We start from the raw sequence: 24,907 nt of genomic DNA on the forward strand, positions 1-24,907 counted from the left end.
ATTATGCATATTCTCCATACTGTTCTCCATACATTTCTTAAGATGCTAACAAGAAGAATTTGTTTATCAATTAAGAGCTTCTTAAGTTGGTGATCATTTCCTTTATTCTTATGACCTTAATATGTGATTCAGCAGTGAATTGTAGGGAGAAATTAGATGCTAGTCACTCTTAGGATTTAAAGGGTTAAACATGATAGAAAATTGAGCTGGCTCTACAATAAAGAAGGAATTTAGATTTAAATCCTATGCTAGTGAAAATGTTTCACAATTTTCTTTATGGAACACAAAACACAAAAGCAGCCAAAAATGTCTTTATAATGTAGGTCAAGTTACTGTACTAAAATCCGTGACAAAATAGTTGATATATAAAACCAGGATGGTAGAACCCTGGTATGGCATACCAATTTTCTCCCATCTCCTCACCCAAACCCCACTAACATCCCTCTGAACATTATAGCTGGTTTTTTTTGGGGTTTTTTTTCAATGGCAATTGTTGTAACTCCTAAGAATTTAGGTTATGTTATGATACAACAGAAGGAAAAGTCACAGTCACTCTTGTTCTGATGTATTTCATCCAGAGCAAAAATTCAAGACACAGGAGATACATGTTTATTTGTTAATGAAACCTGTCAATTAAAAAAGAGCATTGTGAACAACTCCACTCCTGAGAGCTTAAATGCAAACATAATTCTACCATTGTATTAGGTGAAAGAGAAAAGTCAAGCAAGACAGAAGGATATAGAAAAGAAACGAAGAGAAAATGCAGCTCGTAAGCAAGCAGAAGCAGAAGCTCGTCAACATTTGCTCAGGGAAGAAAGAGAGCAACAAGCAAAACTCAAAAGAGAAGAGGATCAAATACAAAAAGAAATGACCAAGATCCGCAGAGCTATGGAAGAGGAGAAGAAGGCTACCAAGGAAAAACTAGACAAGTGAGCTGGTTTGAAGTGCTTTGATTAAAATTATCTGTAACAATATCTGTACAACCTCAAGCAGATGTTGTTTAAGTGGTGTTATCTGATTGCTATATTTATCTGATACGCTGTCATCAAGCCATGGTGAAGGCTTGTTTGTGGTAATGACCATTGCCACAAATTGCATGTGATCCTGTTGTGAATGATTTTTTAATAGTTTATGTCAGCAATTTTTCAAATTAGCAATATCTCAAGGGTCTATAGAAAACTTTGTTTGAGTAGCCAGTCTTATGAAAAATCCCAGCGGTCTAAGGTTAAAATTTATTTCAGATCAGGACAACAAAGTGTTTTACTGCCTAGTCCACAAGTGAGTACCTTTAACCCTTTCACTCCCAGGATCTTGTTAATAATTCTCCTTACTGTCTGCCTTACAATTCCTGTGATGTTAGTTTGGAGAATTTGGCATTGGATCAAATGATAATCCCCATTTCATATTTTTCTTTATTCTGATCAGATGTCTGCTTGATGTTGTTGTCATTGCTTCATAGTGAGCGGCGCAAAGAGAAGGAAGCGGAGTTGCTGGCTCGGCAATATCTCGAGGAAGAGCAGAGGAAGAAGGAAGAACAGCTGAGGAGGGACGCAGAAGATAAAGAGGAGATGAGAAGAATGTTGTTGGAACAGATGGAGAAGAGGGCAGCAAAAGAGGCCAGCAACAGTCTTAGGGTATACTCAAATTATGTTAATTGTTGAAAGATTTTGTTTCTTAGAGTCTGTAATTTTACCTAGTGTTATGCTAACTGAAGTTTCCAACGTCTAACAAAGGGCTAACGCTAATACATCAGCTTTATAAACTCTTTACGGTGGCCAATTTACATATCAACTCAGTTGATCATTATCTTTTAATACCCTCACTGACGCAGCAACGCATTTTTCTGTAGAAACTTTTCTCCTTTATCAAATGTCACCCTGTCTTATGTTTTTATTGCTAGACTGCGTGTGGTAACGTCTCGCCTGCGAAGCGTTCTTTTCCGTTTCCTTTTTGCTCAAAGGAATACGGGTGAGAACAGCAGGAGTCTTGCAAATGTATAGAGCAAAATTGTGCTCTCGCGCGGCTCTCGCGCGGCGCTCTCTCCTTGCACGTTTTTCCCGCGTGGTTTGAAGGAGACGGAAAGGAGTGTAACCTGGCAATATAATTTTATAGATAGCACAGACAGCAAGTAAAATATGGTCAATTTGATCGGAAAGGATTGTTATACAGGTTCGCTATTGATGTACACAGCACAGAGAGGCAGTGAAATGTGTTCAATTCGATTGGATAAAGCGAAAAGATTAATGACAAGGGATTTACATGTTTGTAAAGGAGTAGTTTTCGAGCGTTTTAACGTCCAGTTTGACCATTATCTCTCCGTTATACCTGTTTTCCATTCGTATTCGATCTCTGTTTGTCTAAAGGTGAAACGAGTCTCTTTCCTGCAAACCGGTCAAATTGGTAAACTGCAATGTATTAGGGTCTCAAGTATTTTTAGTTGTCTCGGCGTTATTTGGTGAAATTACATTATAGTGGTTGAATATGCACTAAATACCAAATCAGTCTCATTATTTTCTCTTTTACTTGATATCAGATTCTCCAGAGACACTTCTCAGCTTGGTATTCAGTTGTTGCATCACAGAGGATCAAACTTGGTAAAGCAAAAGCTATGTCTGACTGGCGTTGTAAACTAAGAGCTTGGAATGCATGGTTGGCCTACGTCAATCACATAAGATCTGATAAGGAGGCTCAAACAATCACCATGGAGATGAAAGAAAAGCACAGGTATATGTAATTTGTGTTTGCTTGCCGATTCTCTCCGGTAATCCTTCTCTAATCTCAAGGACTGGTCGCAAACAGAGAAGCAATTCAAGTCTAATGAATACTCTTCACCTTATAAAATTTCTCAGCCAAAAATTTCTTAATGTTTCAGAAAGGAGCAATTGTCTTTAAAATTCCATCGTCGTCATTTGTTGCTACGCTGCCTTCGGTCGTGGCAACAGTGGGTGAAAAGAGAACAAGAAAGAAGACAGCTTCAAGAAGAACACGAAAAAAAGACACAAAAGATGGCGGCGTTACTGCAAGCAGCAGCTACTGGCAGATTATGGAGTGAGCGGGGGGAAAATACTAACACGGGGTTAGAACTTCAAGACATTGAAGATGATAAGGATGTGCAGAGCTCAAGCACTGCGAGAAAACTGGTAAGGCTTGGAGATTTAAGCGCCGCTGGAAAATAAGCTGTGTTTTGCGAAGCAGGGAGGTTGTTTTTAGTAAAATTTCTTCGCTAAACCACAACCACGAAGCACGATTCGTTCTAAGCCGAAACTTCACGCCTAAACCTGTAATGCAGGTTGATATGGTAAGAACATCAGTGACACACTCGACTGGTCCCCTGTGCCACGTTTTCGTTCTTACCACATTTTGACGTCATCTGTGATCTATTGCTAAACAGACGCACAGCAACTTTGAATCTATTTGTTAAATGAACGACTCGAGGAATGGTGCATTAAAAATGGGGTTATTAAAATTATGATTGTTGTTTGTACTTCTTAGGACGAAATTTTCTCACAACCTGCAAGGACGGTAAACCAGAAACATTCCTTGACAAATGTAATAGATCCAGAGGAGATTTCCTCAAGAAGGACTAAAGTTAGTGACAAACCACCAATAATTAAACCAGCTTGGAGCGAGCAACAGAGAAAGGAGCAATCCAAGAGAGAATTCCAGACAGGCAGAGAGGCTAGGAGTAAATCCAATCGGCAACGCAGTTACAGTGAAGTGGAAAACATTAAGACACTTTATTCTACAACCAAAAATAGAGAAGAAGCGAAAAATGAAGACAAGAAAACTAACCCAGGTTTTTCAAAGAGTAAATCTGATGAAAGACTTGATTCACAAGAGGCGGAATCTCGAGAACATGTTTTAACTGGGCGATCAGCCAGTAGTACTTCGTTGGACAATGACAGATCCTCCGTACCTAGTAAGTACACTTCACGAGAAGCCGTTGTCAAATCACAGAAGCCAACCACAAAACCGTTACATCTGGGTAAGTTATACAGTAAATCTCGTAGACGTGAGTCATATTTTGCATCATATTATGGCAACATGAACTTTTCTGGCGACCGATGACTGATTATTCTGCCCTAGTTTCGCTTCTAGCCGGGAGCGAAGAAACCAGCGTGAAAAGCTTTCTCCACTCGTTTGGTATGTTCTTGTCGACAAAATTCACCTCAACCACGGCTCATTTGCAATAACAATTTCAAACACTTCCTCCCTAGTAAAAAGAATTCTCGTTTATTTCTTTATTTTCTCATCTTTTCAATCCTAAATTCTTTCCCTATTATTATTGCAGTGTAAAAGTCATATTTTGATGGTAATGCATCAAAAAATATTATCATGTTGATTGTGGTTTTCTCGACAAAGTTTGGATAATGATTTTTCAACAAGATTCTATCTAGGCAACGACCAATACTAACTTAACTTGGCTTCCTTTCAAGCCATGGAGGAACGTGCTCAGAAACGCCAGGAGCGAAAGAAAGCTTTGGACGAAAAAAAGAGAAAGGCGGAAGAGGAGAGACTGGTACGTGAACACTTTAATAAACTCTGAATTGTGCGCATTTCTGCTTTTAGCCGTAAAATTCACGAGTGAAGAGCATCCAATTTCTACAACATCACTACTGAAATCCTGAAACATTCAAGTCGCGAGAATGAAGGGGATGATCACGAACTATAACAACTCTTCATCGTTTCACAGATTATTCTTGTCAATACCATAATAAATTATCGAGAACAGTTAGGAGACTATGTATACCGAGATTGAAGTGCTAAGGGTAAGATCGACGCACGTGGCAAGTCACTGCAAAGGGTCTTTAACAAAACTCTCTCCGCGTGTTCTGTTGACAACATGTCGCTTTGCTTGATTTTATTGCCGTCATGAACACTGGGTAACAATAAAAAAATCTCAAAAATTTAAGGTAGTTCCTGTAAGAAAAACTTATGGTTCCATTGGTCATGCGTATGACAAGAATCGTTTGAGCCCACAAACACCAGGTTTTATTGTTTCTTCCTCCAGTGTGACTTATTTTACCATGCGTGAAAGATTGTGTCACACATAACACTGTCAAAACTTTTTCAGCTTTTTCATGCTTACACATAGTATTACCATAATGGCAGGAATTTCTCAAAAAGGAACAAGAGCGTAAAGAAGCAGAATTGTTAGCGGAGAAACAAGAAGCGTTACAAAAAAGAAGAGAAGAGAAACGCATCGCTAGAGAGGTGAGAAACTCGTTATCTATTAAATATCTATTTTCTCCCAACGCGAATAAGCCGATGATCATCATCCTTGATGCACTTCGGGAGTTTCGGGCTTTGTAAAGGATAGCCTAAACGCTTTTGTACGTGAATTTGTTATTTGAACATCGAGTTGCGATATACAGAGTTCTATTGTCCCTTTGTCACAGCGAGAGCTCGAGAAACAACGGCAGTTAGAACAAAACCGAGAGCAGATTTCCCTAGCAACCCAGCACTACGCTTGTGTCCTGCTGAAAAAGTACGGCTTGTCACCGTGGAGACATCTAGTGGAGACGACACGGGAAAATATGTCATGTGCAGTATTACATCATAATAGACTGTTGCTTACAAGATGTTTCCATCCGTGGCTGGATTTCACAAGAAGAGCGAATGAAGATAGACTTGAGGCATCAGAAGCGTTGCACCAAAATATTTTGTTGCGACGAATGTGGAGACAGTGGAGAAAGGTCAGAAAACGACAACCCCAATCACAACCAGATTACTTTAGATAGTGTGCGGGAAGACGCTCATTATTAGCGCTTCGGGACGAGTGTTTCTCCGCACGAGGGAAGTATGAAGCCTTGAGCAAGGCCAGCGGGTGAGAAGTCTGCAAGGGGTTAACCCTTTAACTCCCAGAAGTGATAAACGCGTAACTTCTCCCTTTGATATCCACACATCATCCAGCATATATGTAATGAGAATACTCAAACTCATTGGGTAGGAGTTCTTTTCTTGTTAAAACACCAAATTCTCATAACTAATTTCCAAGGAAATGTGTAGCAGTTAAAGGGGAGAATTATCACTTAGATCTTGGGAGTTCAAGGGAGAAGCACTGATAATTAATGCAAGACACTCAGCAAACCTCTCCCGGACACTTCTGAAAACTTCCCGTGGGCGGAGAAACTCGCGTCCTGCAGCGCTATTAATGAAGGCCTGCTCGCCAGACTTCACTCGATTTTTTCCCCGTTCCAGGAAGTTTGCTTGATTTTACTTTGAATTCTAGTTGGTAATTTTTTTTCTGATTGGCTGATGAGGTAACCTTGGTTGTGGTTGAACAAGCAAGCGAGATATGTGTAACCGGCGCAATGTGACAACTATCTTTTTGGATTCGAGTATCGTGCTCTTTTTTTTCTTAGTTAAAACTCTGGGTTCGACTGTTTAGTTTGAATTACATTCTATTATCGTTGGACACTTTGGTCAGAAATCCAACAAAATTACTGTTGTGTATGTTGCAGTTTGGCCAGCATGCTGTCAGACTGCAGTTGGTCGCCGAAGATTATTGTTCCTCGTACCTTGTGAAAAAATACTTCAGACTCTGGCAGGATTACGTTACCGAGCAACAGATCCTGTTATGGGAAAAGGAGAGGGCAGCCGAGGAACACAATGAATGGTAAAAGCACATAGAATGTCTTTCCTTTGTTTCAGATAGAGTTTTTGATTAGTTTTGTGTCCTTTTTCAGTTTGGTATTTGTTGATCACTGTGTTGTATTTTTTAACGTGCGTAGAAACAGATCGATGCCTTCCCGCCGTTTTTCTTGGCGCTTGTGGCAGCGTAGGATTGTTTTCCCGCGCTTTCCTCAAGCGCCAGTGTCAATGTCTTTGCTTTGAGTTGATGTTTCGGTTACATTCATAGGCGATTGAAGAAACTCGCAATGGTCTACTGGAAAAAGTACATACCAATGTTGAGATCAGAACGAGAAAAGGAAGTCAGGAGGGCGGACTTGAGGAAAAGAGTTCACTCATGGCTGCCTGATTTTCAGTCGTTAACGGAAACATCACCCTGATCATCCTAAGAGCGCCGCGTGACCTCTCCCTAGACTTCCGCATCTTTGTTCACGCAAAGCTAGGACCAAGAATTTTTCCTGATCGTCTAGCTGCAGGGCGAGAACTTGGATTCAAAATCCCGCTCGAATTCTTTCTTAGAAGTATTTTTATTTACAAACAATACATCTCAATTAAAAATCTATCCAAGAGGTACAATTGTCCCTAATAGAATGGCGGTTTTAACTGGTCATGTAGTCCTCGATTTTTCTTAATGGTCTTACATTTAAAGAGTACAGAAACCGCTTTCTACTTTTGCGAACTAACGTATAATTGTGCGGATATACAAAACCTTCCTTTTCATAAATCCCTAGCGTTCAAAATACCTTCTCTTATCGTTCCATCGTCAGAATTTCTACTACATGTACGTCCCATTTGAACCCGCAAACGGCTTCCCTGGAAACATTTCGTTTAGATGTACAATGCAGGGATTGGGAAAGGCAAATTAGACAATTGGCCCATAACTTTGTAAAGTTATGGGCCATTTGGTAGAAGTATGGGCCGGATGAAAAGGAAAACGGAAATAGCAATTCGTGATAGTGTGTACAGTATTTTTTTTCCAGTTTTTCACTTTTTTATTTTATTTATTTAAGTTTTACATTACTCAATCAATCAACGAAATTTTATTGTAATAATTTCATCAAGTACAAAAGTCATTAAAAGATATCCTAATAACAGCTGAGCGAATGGCAGGAGTCGCACAAGTCTATCAACACCTTTTAACGATCGACTGCCTTTTGCTTTCCGGCTTACCCGGCGCGTCGCCATGTGCATTGTAAAGTTGTTCATTGGTCAAGTGACTCCTTCCATTGCTCTAATTCACCTGTCCTTCATTCAATGATCAAGATAGTAGATTTACCATACAACACTTGCGATTAGTTAATTTGTTTTTACTTAGGAAAGTAACGCTGTGTAACGCAACAATAGGCCTCTTCTCGGTCGTTATCGCTCTCAAACACTAGCACTTAAAATGCGGAGAAACACATGTACCGTTGGAGAGCGTCTGAGAGCTTTTCGTCAGAGCTGTTGAAGAATGATCAAAGCGGCCATTCAAATCTTTGAAAGGCTCTAAAAGTACGACGTACATCAAATTTGACTTACTCGAAAACCGATCTCAAATCACATACTAAAAAAACAGTGATTACGTTTGTCCATGAGAACAATAGAATACCCGACAAATGCGTACAACAAATCCTTTTACGCATTCATAATAAATCAAATTACATTTACCTATGGTGAAAGGAAAAAGAAACAGCCTAACTTTTGCGGAATGTTCAGTAAAAATCTGCCGATTTCTACTGCTTTCATCGCAATATTGAAAATGAAGCTACCACAATGCAACGCAATCGGAGTGCATACACCGCTTGGTTAAAAAAAGTTGAAAGTTTTCTTTGGCCTCAAATATCATCCAACTTCGGTAGTTTCTTCGGAGGCTTTATCTCGATTTAAAATGCAAAAGGAATGCATTCATTTCGGCCAAAGACGTAAACGGTTAACTCAAAATACATTTAATGCCTCGGCAGAACCTCGTTTGCGAGCTGAATGCGAGTAGAGGTTTGGGGAAGAAATTAAACGAACACGAAAGATCGCCGTCCAGAACCTCGTTCAGTTATGAATGATGTGATAAATGACTTGACGGAAAAGAATTCTGATGTGTGCGATAGAAATTGAAAGAAATACGTAGGCGGCAAAGAAGGTTTAACGTTTTTAACCCCACCTAGACCCACCAAACTTGACTAAAATCGACGAATTAACTGGTATTTTAACCGACACTGGACATGATGATTTCTTTCAAGCTACCTTCTCTGAAGGTTAAATTCCGACATTCTCTGAGTTAGCGGAAGGGCTATGTACTAACGCTCCAGCCTCGAGCGGAATTCCAACCGTAATGTGAAAAATATGAATTTGGAAAGTCCATTACAAAAGCTTACATGAAATTAATTTTGTTCCTTCCACCGAAGGAAAGATAAGGAGAGACGGATATGCGGATATAGCGGCGCCATCTGATAAAAATGTATTTCGGTTTTATACGTCAAACTTTCTTACCGATGACAGATGTGAGCATGCAAAAATGAAACAATTCACTGGTTGCACGTAACATCCGATCTCAGTATACATTGCTTTGCAAGAACCGTTGGATTTTTGACACAAAATTGCAATCAAGATTTGTTACAGTACTGAATTAAAGCTTCTATCTCGAAACGGTAAGCTATTTCATTTTCCAGTAAGTGCGATTTCATCATCATCGAAGACAAAGTTGGCAAATAAGAGGAACGGCTGGGTTGATAAGTGTTGTAACTTTTAAAGACAACACATTGCTATCTTCGTTTATCTCGTTAGGGTGTTAATCTAAATAAGACGGAAATATCGTAACAATCACGTGATGTCATAATCGAGAGGATCTCGCTTCATGTAAGTGAGAAATGATACATCTTTTAGGGAGGGAAAGCTTAATAATGATCCTGGAGCGCTCTAACAAAGAGGAATTTTCCTAAGAATGTACAAAATCGGTCATCTATTTGAGTTTATATTTCCTCTTTACTCGAGCAAGCGATTTAAGCTTGAAAAGTAGTGCACCGAGCGAATAGCCGAAATATCAAAAGTTGAAATTCTATTTCTCCTCATAATCTCGGGCCTTGTCACATCGACCAAGTGAATGGAACAAAGTTCCTAGGTTTCCATAGCTCTCCTTTTTATCCCTGTCGCCAATTTCTTTTCTGATGGCGAGTGCCTTCTCCTGATATGATCGGGCCTTGTAAAATTAACCAAGTGATCGGGACAAAGTTCCTAGGTTCCCGTAGCTTGTTACTTTCCAAGAATTTGAAAAGAATTTTCAAATTATTGAAAAGCCTTTTTTTCTGAATAGGTAACGTTTTTTCCACATATTCTTTTCCTGAATCTCATCGAAACTTCCTTCAAAGAACGTGTGATTTTTCCTTCTGATGTCAGGTACTTCTGATTACTCGGAATTTTCGGAGGCTTCACTTTCCAATAGCAATGGATAATTGGAGTGGGTATAAGTTACCTGTTGCCAGGACGCAACGTGTAACTTACTATTTTTATGGCGAAAAGAAACAATATTTATTTAAGTTACGCTCATTACATTTGCAGTTTATGAAAGGGAACAAAATCGGCCCCATCAAATTACACCCTATTAATTTTTGTTCGAAATTTGGGCGATCGAAAGAAATGAACTTGCAGTTTTTTTTGCTAAATTAGCCCACTCAAACTACCCCCCATTAATGTTTGTCCGAAACTTGGGCGATCGAAAGAAATGGACTTCCAAAATCGAAAGAAAATTGACTCGGAAAGAAAGACTTTGCCAGATTGGTATAAATTTTCTCGATGATTCTTGGCTTTAAGCCGTATCAGTCCGTTGGCTTTCAGTTTTATGGCGTGACAAGAGACAAAAAAATAATTTTGATAAATTCCCGACTTTTAAACGTGGATTTTTTCTACCAACGCACCAACCTCGCGTAGAATTCCAACCGTTATGTGAAAAATATGAATTCCGAATGTCCGTTACAAAAGCTTAAATGAAATTCATTTTGTTCCTTCCATGGAGGAAAAATAAGGAGAGACGGATATTTGTTATCCTACTTTTAGAGCGGCGCCATCTAATCTTCGTAAATGCATGTATTTCGGTTTTGTACGTCTAACTTTTTTACCGATGACAGATGTGAACATGCAAAACTGAAACAATTCACTTTGGTTGCAGTTAACATCCGCGCTCAGTAACCATTTTTTTGCAAGAACCGTTGGATTTTTAACACAAAATTAATTACAAGAATTGTTACAGTGCTAAATTGGAGCTTCTATCTTGAAAAGGTAAGCTATTTGTGCTCGATGACTATCTCTTCAAGAGTTGTTCATTTTCCAGTAAGTGCGATTTGCGTCATCGAAGACAAAGTTGGTAAATAGAAAGAACGGCTAGGTTGATAAGTGTTGTACCCTTAAAAGACAACAATTTGCTCTCTCCGTTTATCTTATAAGGGTGTTAATCTGAATAAGAATGTACAACATCGGTCATCTATTTGAGTTTACATATTCTCTTTACTCCGGCAAGCGATTTAAACTTGAAAAGTAGTGCTGCGGGCGATTAGCCGAATTATCAAAATTGAAAATTCTGTTTCTTCTCATAATCTCGGGCCTTGTCATATTGACCAAGTGAATGGAACAAAGTTCTTAGGTTTGCTTTTTCACTCCTGTCGCCAGTTTATGTTCTGATAGCGAGTGCTTTTCCTGATATTCTCAGGCCTTGTAAAATTGACCAAGTGATCGGAACAAAGTTCCAAGGTTTCCGTAACGAGTAAAATTGACCAAATGATCGGAACAAAGTTCCTAGGTTTCCGGAACGAGTCATTTTTCCTTCTGATGTCAGGTACTTCTGATTACTCAGAATTTACCGGAAGTTTCTTTTTCCAATAGTAATGGATAATTGGAGTGGGTATAAGACCCATGGAGTGGGTTTAAGTTACCCGTTGCCAGAATGCAAGTAACCTTCATGAGTAGTCTGAGTAGGTGAACCTGTTGTTACCAAATTTTGATAACTTGAAGGAAAAATGTGAAAACATGAACTTATAAACTATCAGATTATATTTTAAGGAGTTGGGGATTTTAATTCTAAAACGATCCGTGATGTACGGCCGTTAACACGAATACAACAGAACTAGAAACAATTTGAAAATTAAATTTGTCTCTAACACTCAACGGATGATTGCGCAGGGCGATATCCTTAGTTTTCGCGTGACGCTATAAAATCCAAAATTACATATATTACGGCATGCAAGGGAACTGACGTTTTACCCCGAAAGGGAAAAACCTGTGAAAAATGAAACGTTTCGCCAGTCATCAACATGACATCCAATGCTGTTCCGAAGTGTATAATTGGCTGGCTGAGGAAGATATCATGAATGCATAAAAATGTTGGTATCGAGTGATTGTTTGTAAACTTATCATTTTAATGGCGAAAAGAAACAATGTTTATTTACTTTACGCTCATTACATTTGCAGTCTATGAAAGGGAAGACAATTAGCCCCCTCAAACTACACCCCATCAATTTATATCCGAAATTTGGGCGATAGAAAAAAATTGACTCCTAAATCTTGGCTTTATGCCGGTTCAGTCCGTTTACAGTTCAGTTTGATGACGTGACAAGATACAAAAAAGATAATTTTGATAAATTCCCGACTTTGCACCATGGATATTTTTTCTACCAACGCACCAACCTCGCACAGAATTCCAACCGTTATGTGAAAAATATGGCTTCCTTTTGCCTGAATTGGTGAAGTTTTTCCACAGATTTTTCTTTCCTAAATTTCATCGAAACTTCCTTCAAAGAACGAGTGATTTTTCCTTCTGATGTCAGGTACCCCTGATTACTCAGAATTTTCCGGAGGTTTTACTTTCCAATAGTAATGGATGATTGGGGTGGATATATTTTTTAACGGGTAAGCCGGCGGAGAGGAGTTTTATAGCAGCATCTAACAAGGATTTCGGAGTAAACCATGATGTTTCATTATCATTTCTGTTGAGGGAACTGGTTACAAGCAACCGAAGATCCTTTTGGTTACCCTCCCGAGAAGTCTGAGTAGGTGAACCTGTTGTTACCAAATTTTTGATAACTTGAAGGAAAAATGGGAACTGTGATCCATGATATTTAACAAAAACAGTGAAAACATGAACTCATAAACTATCAGATAATATTTAAAGGAATTGGGATTTTTTTAATTCTTAAACGATCCACTATGTGCGGCCGTTAACACGAATACAACAGAACTAGAAACGATTTAAAAATTAAATTTGTCTCTAACGCTCAACGGATAATTCCGCCGGGCGATATCCTTGGTTTTCGCTCGGCGCTTTAAAATCCAAAATTAAATATATAAGGGCATACAAGAGTATTGACGTTTTACCCCAAAAGGGAAAAACCTGTGAAAAATGAAACTTTTCGGCAGTCATCAGCATGACATCCAATGCTGGTCCGAAATATTAAAATGGCTGGCTGAGGAAGATATCATGAATGTATCAAAATGTTGGTATCGATCGACTGTTTGTCAACTTATCATTTTTGCAGCGGAAAGAAATAATGTTTATTTCTTTACGGTCATTGTATTTACAGTCTATGAAGGGAAATAAAATTGGCCCCCTCAAACTACACCACCAACCAACTTTTGTCTGAAATTCGGGCGATCGCCTACTCAGTGGAAAATAATCGACTCCGAAAGAAAAAGCCAGATTGGTATAAATTTTCTCGATAATTCTTGGCTTTAAGACAATTTAGCCCGTTTACTTTCAGTTTGATGGCGTGAAAAAAAATAAAAAAAAAATAATTTTGATAAATTCCCAACTTTTCACCATGAATTTTTCTCTTCCTTTTTCTAGGAAAAAGTTGACCTCCTTCGGAAGATCTCATACAAGTCCCCTTCATCAAAATGAATAAGGAACATTCCTAACTTTTCAAGGTAGTATACATTAATGATGCCGACTGTTTTAGGAATCCACACAACACTAGTATCTTTATGAAAACCACAAAAGAAAATCATAAGAATAACAACATTAACAGCATATAAAAATCTCACTGTTTCCCCCCCCCCCCCCTTTGAAAGGAAACTATGACTTCTTCCATTGAATAAGATAATTTACAATACTTTTCCACAAACATCGACGAATAATGCACCTTTAATTTCACAAGGGGTTACACAATCAAAATGCAAGATCATCAAATAAAGTTCATGTCGATTATGTACGGAAAATTATAACCACTCCATAGAATACAGGACCTTTATTCAGAGATAGCTAATATGGAACATTCTCCCAACACATGCAAAACCTGTGAGTCATAATATACTTTTAGTAAGCAGATTAAAGGAAACCTACTATCTGATCTCATTTCTACAAACAAAAACTTGTTGTAAGGAGATGCGATTATTATTAAGATATGGGCTAGGCAGTTTAAAATTAACAGCAGTATGATGCAACACGAGCCCCTTGAGAGCCCAGTATATCGGATTTGTTAAGAGCATTGCTCCTTCTTAGATAATTGTATTGTATTACTGTGAACTAGATATGAATCAGCAGATCAAATAAAACTTCTTGTGTTCTGTTAGCCACTTAAATTTTCCAGTTGGTCTCTGATTTGCACGATTCGCGTGACAGAACAACGAACACTCCAGTAGAACAGACGGCAAAAGTGTGTTCCTCTTTGATGGACAGTGTGACAAAAATCCATCTACGAAAATAGACGCTGGAGTCCAAACTCCGCAGAAAATATGAATCAAACTTGTTAAATGAACCACAATATTTGGCTAAAAAAAAACTCTGAAACTTCTTAAATTCAAAACAAAGGGTTAGAGAAATTGCGCGAATGAAAGCCCAAAAACAATTAACTAAACTCCGTTGAGACAAGCGACAAAACTACGCGAAAAATGTCCCCGTCAGTTTTCCAATGTCAAGGTTAGAGTTCTTTGACATGATTTACTATTTGTGATATAACGTGCGCCGCGCGTGAATACAAAAAGACTACAAGGCGGGGAGGTGAACATAAAAATTGCAATTTGAAATTTAAAACCAAAAAGATTTTCTACAAACAATCCAAGTATAAGTTTTCACTAATTTCTCCTTTTTTTTCAAACTTAGAGGAAACAGGGTCAAGATGAACAGCATAAAAGAAGCCATATCAGCTATCTCCATAGGTATAATGGTCGCCGAGTTCCTTCGCAAAACTAGTCGCGTGTTGCAAGCCATCGAGGTGTACAAGGAATGTTTGATTATATTACACAGTCAAGCGCAGGCTATCGAAAGTTCATTGGCAAACTTTACATTCCGAGAAATCTACGAAGAATTAATCTGTGCTTACGTTTCTATAAAGGATTACACAAGTTCAGAAAAATACCTCAGGGAACTCCTCCTATATCTAGACTCTAATGACACCGCTGAAAAAGGATGGCTACATTTAAGGATGGCAGAAATACTTCAGATACAAAGTAAATTAATGGAGGCCTGGAAATTTTACGGATCAGCAATCAACATCATGAAAACAATGGGAAACAAGCATGGCTTGGCAAAATGTTACGCAAAGTTCGGAAAAATGTTCCAATCGCATTGTCAATATAACAAGGCCCGAGAATATCAGGAGAAAGCACTCGCTATCAGAATAGAAATTGGTGACAGGAATGGAGAAGCAACCAGCTACGGAAACCTGGGAGCTTTGTTTCATTCACTCGGTCGATATAACAAGGCTCGAGAATATCAGGAGAGAGCACTCGCCATCACAATAGAAATTGGTGACAGGAATGGAGAAGCCACCAGCTACGCAAACCTAGGAGCTTTGTTTCATTCACTCGGTAAATATGACAAGGCCCGAGAATATCAGGAGAGAGCACTCGCCATCACAATAGAAATTGGTGACAGGAATGGAGAAGCCACCAGCTACGCAAACCTAGGAGCTTTGTTTCATTCACTCGGTAAATATGACAAGGCCCGAGAATATCAGGAGAAAGCACTCGCTATCAGGATAGAAATTGGTGACAGGAATGGAGAAGCAACCAGTTACGGAAACCTAGGAACTGTGTTTCAATCACTTTCTCAATATGACAAATCCCTAGAATATCAGGAGAAAGCACTCCCTATCAAAGTAGAAATTGGTGACAGGAATGGAGAAGCAACCATCTGCGGAAACCTAGGAGCTTTGTTCCGATCACTCGGTCAATATGACAAAGCCCGAGAATATCAGGAGAGAGCACTCACTATCAGATTAGAAATTGGTGACAGGAATGGAGAAGCCACCAGCTACGCAAACTTGGGAGCTTTGTTCCGATCACTCTGTCAATATGACAAGTCCCAAGAATATCAGGAGAAAGCACTTGCTATCAAAATAGAAATTGGTGACAGGGATGGAGAAGCAACAAGCTACGGAAACCTAGGAACTTTATTTGGATCGCTCTGTCAATATCACAAGGCTCGAGAATATCAGGAGAAAGCACTCGCTATCAGAATAGAAATAGGTGACAGGAATGGAGAAGCAACCAGCTACGGAAATCTAGGAACTGTGTTTCAATCACTTTCTCAATATGACAAGTCCAAGGAATATCAGGAGAAAGCACTCCCTATCAAAGTAGAAATTGGTGACAGGAACGGAGAAGGAACCAGCTGTGGAAACCTAGGAGCTTTGTTCCAATCAGTCGGTCAATATGACAAGGCCCGAGAATATCAGGAGAGAGCACTCGCTATCAGAATAGAAATTGGTGACAGAAATGGAGAAGCCGCCAGCTACGCAAACCTTGGAGTTTTGTTCCAGTCACTCGGTCAATATGACAAGGCCCAAGAATATCTGGAGAAAGCACTTGCTATCAAAATAGAAATTGGTGACAGGGATGGAGAAGCAAAAAGCTACAGTAACCTGGGAACTTTATTCGAATCACTCTGTCAATATCACAAGGCCCGAGAATATCAAGAGAAAGCACTCGCTATCAAAGTAGAAATTGGTGACAGGAATGGAGAAGCAACCAGCTACGGAAACCTAGGAACAGTGTTCCAATCTCTTTGTCAATATGAGAGGTCCCGAGAATATCTGGAAAAAGCACTCCCTATCAAAGTAGAAATTGGTGACAGAAATGGAGAAGCGACCATCTGCGGAAACCTAGGAGCTTTGTTCCGATCACTCTGTCAATATGAAAAGGCCCTAGAATATCATGAGAGAGCATTCGCTATCAGATTAGAAATTGGTGACAGGAATGGAGAAGCCACCAGCTACACAAACCTAGGAGCATTATTCCAATCACTCGGTCAATATGACAAGGCCCGAGAATATCAGGAAAGAGCACTCGCCATCACAATAGAAATTGGTGACAGGAATGGAGAAGCCACCAGCTACGCTAACCTAGGAGCTTTGTTCCAGTCACTCGGTCAATATGACAAGGCCCGAGAATATCAGGAGAAAGCACTCGCTATCAAAATAGAAATTGGTGACAGGGATGGAGAAGCAACAAGCTACGGAAACCTAGGAACTTTATTTGAATCACTCTGTCAATATCACAAGGCTCGAGAATATCAGGAGAAAGCACTCGCTATCAGGATAGAAATTGGTGACAGGAATGGAGAAGCAACCAGTTACGGAAACCTAGGAACTGTGTTTCAATCACTTTCTCAATATGACAAGTCCCTAGAATATCAGGAGAAAGCACTCTCTATCAAAGTAGAAATTGGTGACAGGAATGGAGAAGCAAACAGCTGTGGAAACCTGGGAGCTTTGTTCCAATCACTCGGTCAATATAACAAGGCCCGAGAATATCAGGAGAAAGCACTCGCTATCAGAATAGAAATTGGTGACAGGAATGGAAAAGCCACTAGCTACGCAAACCTAGGAGCTTTGTTCCAGTCACTCGGTCAATATGACAAGGCCCGAGAATATCAGGAAAAAGCACTTGCTATCGAAATCGAAATTGGTGACAGGAATGGAGAAGCAACAAGCTACGGAAACCTAGGAACTTTATTTGAATCGCTCTGTCAATATCACAAGGCCCGAGAATATCAGGAGAAAGCACTCGCTATCAGAATAGAGATTGGTGACAGGAATGGAGAAGCAACCAGCTACGGAAACCTAGGAACTCTGTTCCAATCACTTTGTCAATATGACAAGTCCCGAGAATATCAGGAAAAAGCACTCCTTATCAAAGTAGAAATTGGTGACAGGAATGGAGAAGCAACAAGCTACGGAAACCTAGGGACTTTGTTCGAATCCTTCTGTCAATATGACAAGGCCCGAGATTATCAGGAGAAAGCACTCGCTATCAGAATAGAGATTGGTGACAGGAATGGAGAAGCAACTAGCTACGCAAACTTGGGAGCTTTGCTCCGATCACTCTGTCAATATGACAAGTCCCGAGAATATCAGGAGAAAGCACTTGCTATCAAAATAGAAATTGGTGACAGGGATGGAGAAGCAACAAGCTACGGAAACCTAGGGACTTTGTTCGAATCCCTCTGTCAATATGACAAGGCCCGAGATTATCAGGAGAAAGCACTCGCTATCAGAATAGAGATTGGTGACAGGAATGGAGAAGCAACTAGCAACGGAAACCTAGGAACTGTGTTCCAATCACTTTGTCAATATGACAAGTCCCGAGAATTTCAGGAAAAAGCACTCCCTATCAAAGTAGAAATTGGTGACAGGAATGGAGAAGCAACCATCTGCGGCAACCTAGGAACTTTGTTCCGATCACTCTGTCAATATAGCAAGGCCCGAGAATATCAGGAGAGAGCACTCGCTATCAGGATAGAAATTGGTGATAGGAATGGAGAAGCCACCAGCTACGCAAACCTAGGAGCTTTGTTCCAATCACTTTGTCAATATGACAAGTCCCGAGAATTTCAGGAAAAGGCACTCCCTATCAAAGTAGAAATTGGTGACAGGAATGGAGAAGCAACAATCTGCGGAAACCTAGGAGCTTTGTTCCGATCACTCTGTCAATATAGCAAGGCCCGAGAATATCAGGAGAGAGCACTCGCTATCAGAATAGAAATTGGTGATAGGAATGGAGAAGCCACCAGCTACGCAAACCTAGGAGCTTTGTTCCAATCACTCTGTCAATATAGCAAGGCCCAAGAATATCAGGAGAGAGCGCTCGCTATCAGAATAGAAATTGGTGATAGGAATGGAGAAGCCACCAGCTACGCAAACCTAGGAGCTTTGTTCCAATCACTCTGTCAATATAGCAAGGCCCGAGAATATCAGGAGAGAGCACTCGCTATCAGCATAGAAATTGGTGATAGGAATGGAGAAGCCACCAGCTACGCAAACCTAGGAGCTTTGTTCCAATCACTCTATCAATATGACAAAGCCCGAGAATATCAGGAGAGAGCACTAGCTCTCAGAATAGAGATTGGTGACAGGAATCGAGAAGCAACAAGCTACGCAAACCTAGGAGCTTTGTTCAAATTACTCTGTCAATATGACGAGGCCCACGAATATCAGGAGAAAGCACTCTCTATCAAAATAGAAATTGGTGACAGGAATGGAGAAGCAACAAGCTACGGAAACCTAGGAACTTTGTTCCGAACACTCTGTCAGTATGACAAGGCCCAAGAATATCACAAGAAAGCACTCGCTATCAGGATAGAAACTGGTGACAGGAATGGAGAAGCCACCAGCTACGGAAACCTAGGAACTTTGTTCCTAACACTCTGTCAATATGATAAGGCCCGAGAATATCAAAAGAAAGCACTCGCTATCAGAATGGAAATTGGTGACAGGAATGGAGAAGCCACCAGCTACGCAAACCTAGGAGCTTTGTTCCAGTCACTCTGTCAATATGACGAGGCCCGAGAATATCAGGAGAAAGCACTCGCTATCAAAATAGAAATTGGTGACAGGGATGGAGAAGCAACAAGCTACGGAAACCTAGGATCTTTGTTCAAATCACTTTGTCAATATGACAAGGCCCGAGAGTATCAGGAGAGAGCACTTGCTATCAGAATAGAAATTGGTGACAGGAATGGAGAAGCTCGAAGCTACGGAAACCTAGGAACTTTGTTCCTAACACTCTGTCAATATGACAAGGCCCGAGAATATCAGGAGAAAGCACTCGCTATCAATATAGAAATTGGTGACAGGGATGGAGAAGCAACGAACTACGGAAACCTAGGAACTTTGTTCCAATCACTCCGTCAATATGACAAGGCCCGAGAATATCAGGAGAAAGCACTCCCTATCAAAGTAGAAATTGGTGACAGAAATGCAGAAGCAACCATCTACGGAAACCTAGGATCTTTGTTCCAATCACTCTGTCAATATGACAAGGCTCGAGAATATCAGGAGAAAGCACTCCTTATCAGAACAAAAATTGGTGACAGGAATGGAGAAGCATCCAGCTACGGAAAATTAGGAACTTTGTTCAAATCACTCGGTCAATATGACAAGGCCCGAGAATATCAGGAGAAAGCACTCGCTATCAGAATAGAAATTGGTGACAGGAATGGAGAAGCAACAAGCTATGGAAACCTTGGAGCTTTGTTCCAATCACTCGGTCAATATAACAAGGCCCGAGAATATCAGGAGAAAGCACTCGCTATCAGAATAGAAATTGGTGACAGGGATGGAGAGGCAACAAACTACGGAGACCTAGGAACTTTGTTCCAAATACTCGGACATTATGAAAAGGCCCGAGAATATCAGGAGAAAGCACTCGCTATCAATATAGAAATTGGTGACAGGGATGGAGAAGCAGCAAACTATGGAAACTTAGGAACTTTGTTCCAATCACTCTGTCAATATGACAAGGCCCGAGAATATCAGGAGAGAGCACTCCCTATCAAAGTAGAAATTGGTGACAGGAATGGAGAAGCAACCATCTGCGGAAACCTAGGAATTTTGTTTCAATCACTAGGTCAATATGACAAGGCCCGAGAATATCTGGAGAGAGCATTTGCTATCAGAATAGAAATTGGTGACAGGAATGGAGAAGCAACAAGCTACGGAAACCTAGGAACTTTGTTCCAATTACTCTATCAATATGACAAGGCCCGAGAATATCAGGAGAAAGCACTCGCTATCAGAATAGAGATTGGTGACAGGAATGGAGAAGCAACAAGCTACGGAAACCTAGGATCTTTGTTCAAATCACTTTGTCAATATGACAAGGCCCGAGAGTATCAGGAGAGAGCACTTGCTATCAGAATAGAAATTGGTGACAGGAATGGAGAAGCAAAAAGCTATGGAAACCTAGGAACTTTGTTCCAATCACTCTGTCAATATGACAAGGCCCGAGAATATCAGGAAAAAGCACTCGCTCTCAATACAGAAATCGGTGACAGGAATGGAGAAGCAATAGGGTACGCAAACTTAGGAATTTTGTTCCGATTACTCGGTCAATACGACAGGGCCCAAGAATATCAGAAGAAGGCACTCGCTATCAGAATAGAAATTGGAGACAGGAATGGAGAAGGAATATGCTATGAAATCCTCACAGATTTGTTCCTCTCACTTGGCAAGTATGCAAAGGCTGACGACTATCTAAAGAAGGCAATGGCAGCTGGAAAGGGTATCGGTGATAGAAGCGGAGAAGCAGCAAATTACAGACACCTTGGGATAATTTCATATCAGTGTGGTGAATATGACAAGGCTCAACAATATTACGAGAAAGCCCTTACAATTCATACGGAAATTGGTATGAAAGAAGGAATAGTAGTCAACTACAACGATTTAGGAACGTGTTTCTTCTTGCTTGGTAAATATGACACGGCCGAAGAATACCTTAAGCAAGCTCTCCTATTAAGTAGGGATATTGGACACAACTTGAACGAGTTTCACTGCCTTTTTTTTCTAACGGCGTTAAAGGTGTCACAAGGTCATCTTGAAGAGGCTTCTACGTATCTTTTTCAAGGCATCGAAAAGTTCGAAACTTTGAGAGGTTTTCTTAAAGAAAACGATCAGTTTCAAATATGTCTTTTAGAAGAGCACGGCACCTTTCCCTACAAGTTGTTCAGTGAGTTGCTTTCTTCCACTGGAAAACCTCAAGACGCCCTTTACGTCGAAGAGCTGAGAAGGGCAAGAGGCCTGGCCAACTTGATGGCAGCTCGGTACCCTCTTCAAGAGCAGATTTCAAGCGATCCACAATCTTCGTGTGGCATTCAAGGGATCATCACAAAAGAAGCAGACTGCGCATGCCTGTACATTTCGGTTGGTACAAATGATTTACGGTTTTGGATATTTAAAGCGACGGGAGCTATTCATTTTTCAGAAAAGAAAGTGAGCTTGGACAAAAACAGGATGACTGGAATAGTGCCTGAGTTGGATGAGTTTTTTAAAGAAGCCTTCCGCAGCCACGCCATTTTTCCCGAACAGAATTGCGAAGATCATCCTTTAGATGACACCGAACTAATGTCATTTCACTACGACAACCGCTCAGTGCTGCGTGACTACGATGCCAAAGATTTCAAAACAAGTCTTCACTTGTGTTACAAGATAATTATCGCTCCTGTGGCCAGTTTACTGAAGCAGCCCGAGATCATAATTGTCCCTGATTCCTGTTTGTACCAAGTGCCATTTGCAGCCTTGACTGACGAAGGAGGCGAGTATTTATCAGAGACATACAGGATTCGCATAGTTCCCTCTCTGACGACTCTCAAGCTTGTTCAAGACAGTCCTCCAGACTATCACAGTCAGATCGGGGCTCTGATAGTGGGTGACCCTGTGGTTGGAAAGGTGATTTACAAGGGAAGGTGCAGAAATGTAATACCATTGCCGTGTGCAAGAAAGGAAGCAGAGATGATTGGAAGACTTCTCGGCATAACGCCTTTGATAGGAGATTCCGCGACAAAGCATTCTGTACTCCAAGCTATAGATTCAGTGAGCCTGATACACATTGCTGCCCATGGAGATCCCGAAAAAGGGGAGATTGCTCTTTCTCCCAAGTACCATTCCCCACTCCCGCCTTTTCCTCGAGAAGAAGATTATCTTTTGACGATGGCCGATATTTCCAAAACTCGGTTGCGAGCTAAACTAGTGGTGCTTAGTTGTTGTCACAGTGCTCGTGGACAGATTAGAACCGAGGGAGTTATTGGAATTGCCCGAGCGTTCTTAGGATCCGGAGCTCGTTCAGTATTAGCGGCACGATGTGCCCTGGATGACACAGCCACAGAGCAGTTCATGACTTGTTTCTACAAACATTTGTTGCGCGGTGAAAGCGCCAGTGAGTCTCTTCATAAGGCCAGGAAGTGGATGAGAAATAACGGCTTTGAGAAAGTTTCTCAATGGGCGCCATTTATGTTAATAGGCGACAACGTGACATTTGATTTTGGAAACTGGCTGGTGCCTAGCGCACCTTAAGAACCATGACTTTGATGAAACCTCTGTAGCAGAATGAATTAGACTTAGTAAAGCTCGGAAATATTTAATTACCAGCCTGTAGAAAAATGACGCCTTCTCAGTGCGAAGGACAACTCGGATCGATACACAGTGGAAGGCATTTCTGTAAAATGCTCATCACACATCCAAGTTTAATGATCTGAAACAAACCAGCGTATGGTGTTATCTCTTTATAAGAGTTCCAAGTTAAAAAAACTCCATTTTTTATAAGTCAATGGTTCAGTGAACGAGCCAAGAAAAGTGTAACAATTTTTAGATTTCGAACGTGATTAGTTCATCAAGAAAGAAAACTTTAAATTATTTTTCAAAGGCGATTAGTTAGTCAATTCAAGAGACTTTTAAACAAATGTGACTTGAAAAAAAGGTTTTTTCTAAGCTTAATTTTTTTGGAAATTTGTTGCAAAGCTTTTGACAAGAAATATTGTGATTCAACATGCCAAAATAAATAAATTTAAAGAAAAGAAAAAAGAGATACACTTTTACAGTAATGCAAACCCTTGTATTCTCAGGGATACCCCTGTAATGTTATCAATTTAATCGATACCCCTATGCGTATACGTAGATACCGCTGTATCCTCGCACAGACTCTTGTATGCTCATAGATACTTTTGTATATTTATTATCCTTCACTTTTGCACTGCCACTTCTATTTCGCTCCGTTTTATCAACTGAACACCTGGAAAAGGTTACTTTATTATCAAAGAAAATTTTATGCATGGGAATTATTTTTGTTGACCAAAAAACTCAATAGATTCTTCGTCTGTTACTTTTGTGCTATATCTCCGGGTTACAGTACAATAAATATACAATGAAAACCGAAAGAATACGACAAAATTTACATGCGAGAAAAATAATTCATAAGACCGTTGAAATGTATTTGAAATACACAAATACACATATGCAGTTTAGCAAGATAACTTTTCTAATACTTCAAAACACCGAATTAAAATACATTATCTAGCAAACTACAATGAAGACTACTCAAAATTAAGGGGAAAATGTGACCCTCAAGTAAAACCACTGAATAATTCTTAAGAGAAATAAAATGTAAAGTGATTGGCAGCCAGAAGAAAAAATATTCATCAGATGTAGGGAATCGCTGAAATGGTTGAAACTGACATATTAAATGTGGCTTATTGAACACCTTAGCTTTGAACTAATGAGTGCGTATTTTTTAAACGAGTTGTCATCAGAATTTGTCCCACTTTGAGCTCAAAACAGCGTTACAATGCAATGTGAACTATGTGACATGAAAACTTGACTCGTTGTCGTAGTTGAAGACCCCTCTCATGAACAGCTCCACATTCTCTGCCTCCGGTGGGCAAGAGATGTCAAACTGCTGCACGATTCTGACCATTAGCAGATGAAGCTCTAACTCGGCAATACGTCCACCGAGGAACATACGTGTTCCGAATCCAAATGGAAGAGAAGCGAAAGCTTCTGCCAATTCGATCAAAGTGGTATCTCCGGTTTGAACGCTTTGGCATCTTAAAAAATACTCTCATCTCGCCCCATTTGGTGAACAAGGAACTCAACTTGAACAGTGCCCCTAGGGATATAGTAGCCCCCCTACTATTATGTCTTCTTTCGGTCTTTGCGGGATAGCGGAGAGAACAAGATATAGGCGGAGGGTCTCTCGTAACCAGGCCTTCAGGTATGGCATACGAGCGAGCGTTTCTGGCGTTGCAAAGGTAGAATTTCCAACCACAGAGAGCACTGTATGTATTGACATCTCCCATATATATAAATTAATTTTGTGGTGTATTGTTCAAGATCATCGTACATTACTGAAAGTTCGTTTAATTTCTCCTCCATGGAAACATGCTGTGCCTTGCAAGTTTCTACCGGATCTCCGACTCTCTGCTGTAGAGAGGCATAGTTTTTCTCCATCGCTTTTATCCTGTTCTTTAGGTCTTCGTTTTCCTTCACTATAGAGTCGACTGTGGTTTGTGTGAACTCGAGACTAGCTCGTAGCTCTTCATAATTTCTTT

General features: G+C 40.2%; 2 protein-coding genes across 2 annotated transcripts in view; both read left to right on the top strand.

The window, feature by feature from the left end:
• LOC113678706 (coiled-coil domain-containing protein 191) overlaps nucleotides 1-7,206 on the top strand; it is a 9,257-nt gene extending 2,051 nt beyond the window's left edge. Inside the window, exons 6-15 of the mRNA XM_089211052.1 lie at nucleotides 706-929; nucleotides 1,460-1,634; nucleotides 2,534-2,724; nucleotides 2,873-3,140; nucleotides 3,493-3,985; nucleotides 4,437-4,519; nucleotides 5,113-5,214; nucleotides 5,400-5,696; nucleotides 6,465-6,619; nucleotides 6,863-7,206. Coding sequence (XP_089067178.1) covers nucleotides 706-929; nucleotides 1,460-1,634; nucleotides 2,534-2,724; nucleotides 2,873-3,140; nucleotides 3,493-3,985; nucleotides 4,437-4,519; nucleotides 5,113-5,214; nucleotides 5,400-5,696; nucleotides 6,465-6,619; nucleotides 6,863-7,013 — 2,139 coding nt within the window. The 3' untranslated portion in view covers nucleotides 7,014-7,206. The remainder of the gene's footprint in view (nucleotides 1-705; nucleotides 930-1,459; nucleotides 1,635-2,533; nucleotides 2,725-2,872; nucleotides 3,141-3,492; nucleotides 3,986-4,436; nucleotides 4,520-5,112; nucleotides 5,215-5,399; nucleotides 5,697-6,464; nucleotides 6,620-6,862) is intronic.
• Nucleotides 7,207-13,251: 6,045 nt separating this feature from the next.
• On the top strand, nucleotides 13,252-23,386 carry LOC149044416 (uncharacterized). The gene is made up of 2 exons (XM_089211054.1): nucleotides 13,252-13,515; nucleotides 14,690-23,386. Exon 2 carries the CDS (start codon nucleotides 14,706-14,708, stop codon nucleotides 22,875-22,877), a length of 8,172 nt encoding a protein of 2,723 aa, XP_089067180.1. The 5' UTR covers nucleotides 13,252-13,515; nucleotides 14,690-14,705; the 3' UTR covers nucleotides 22,878-23,386.
• The last annotated feature ends 1,521 nt before the right edge of the window (nucleotides 23,387-24,907 follow it).

Source organism: Pocillopora damicornis, chromosome 6 (genome assembly GCF_964200805.1).
Source record: "Pocillopora damicornis chromosome 6, jaPocDami1.2, whole genome shotgun sequence".
Lineage (NCBI taxonomy): Eukaryota > Metazoa > Cnidaria > Anthozoa > Scleractinia > Pocilloporidae > Pocillopora > Pocillopora damicornis.

Coding starts and splice junctions, on each gene's coding strand:
- LOC149044416 (XM_089211054.1), top strand. CDS start 14,706: ATGAACAGCATAAAAGAAGCCATATCAGCTATCTCCATAGGTATAATG.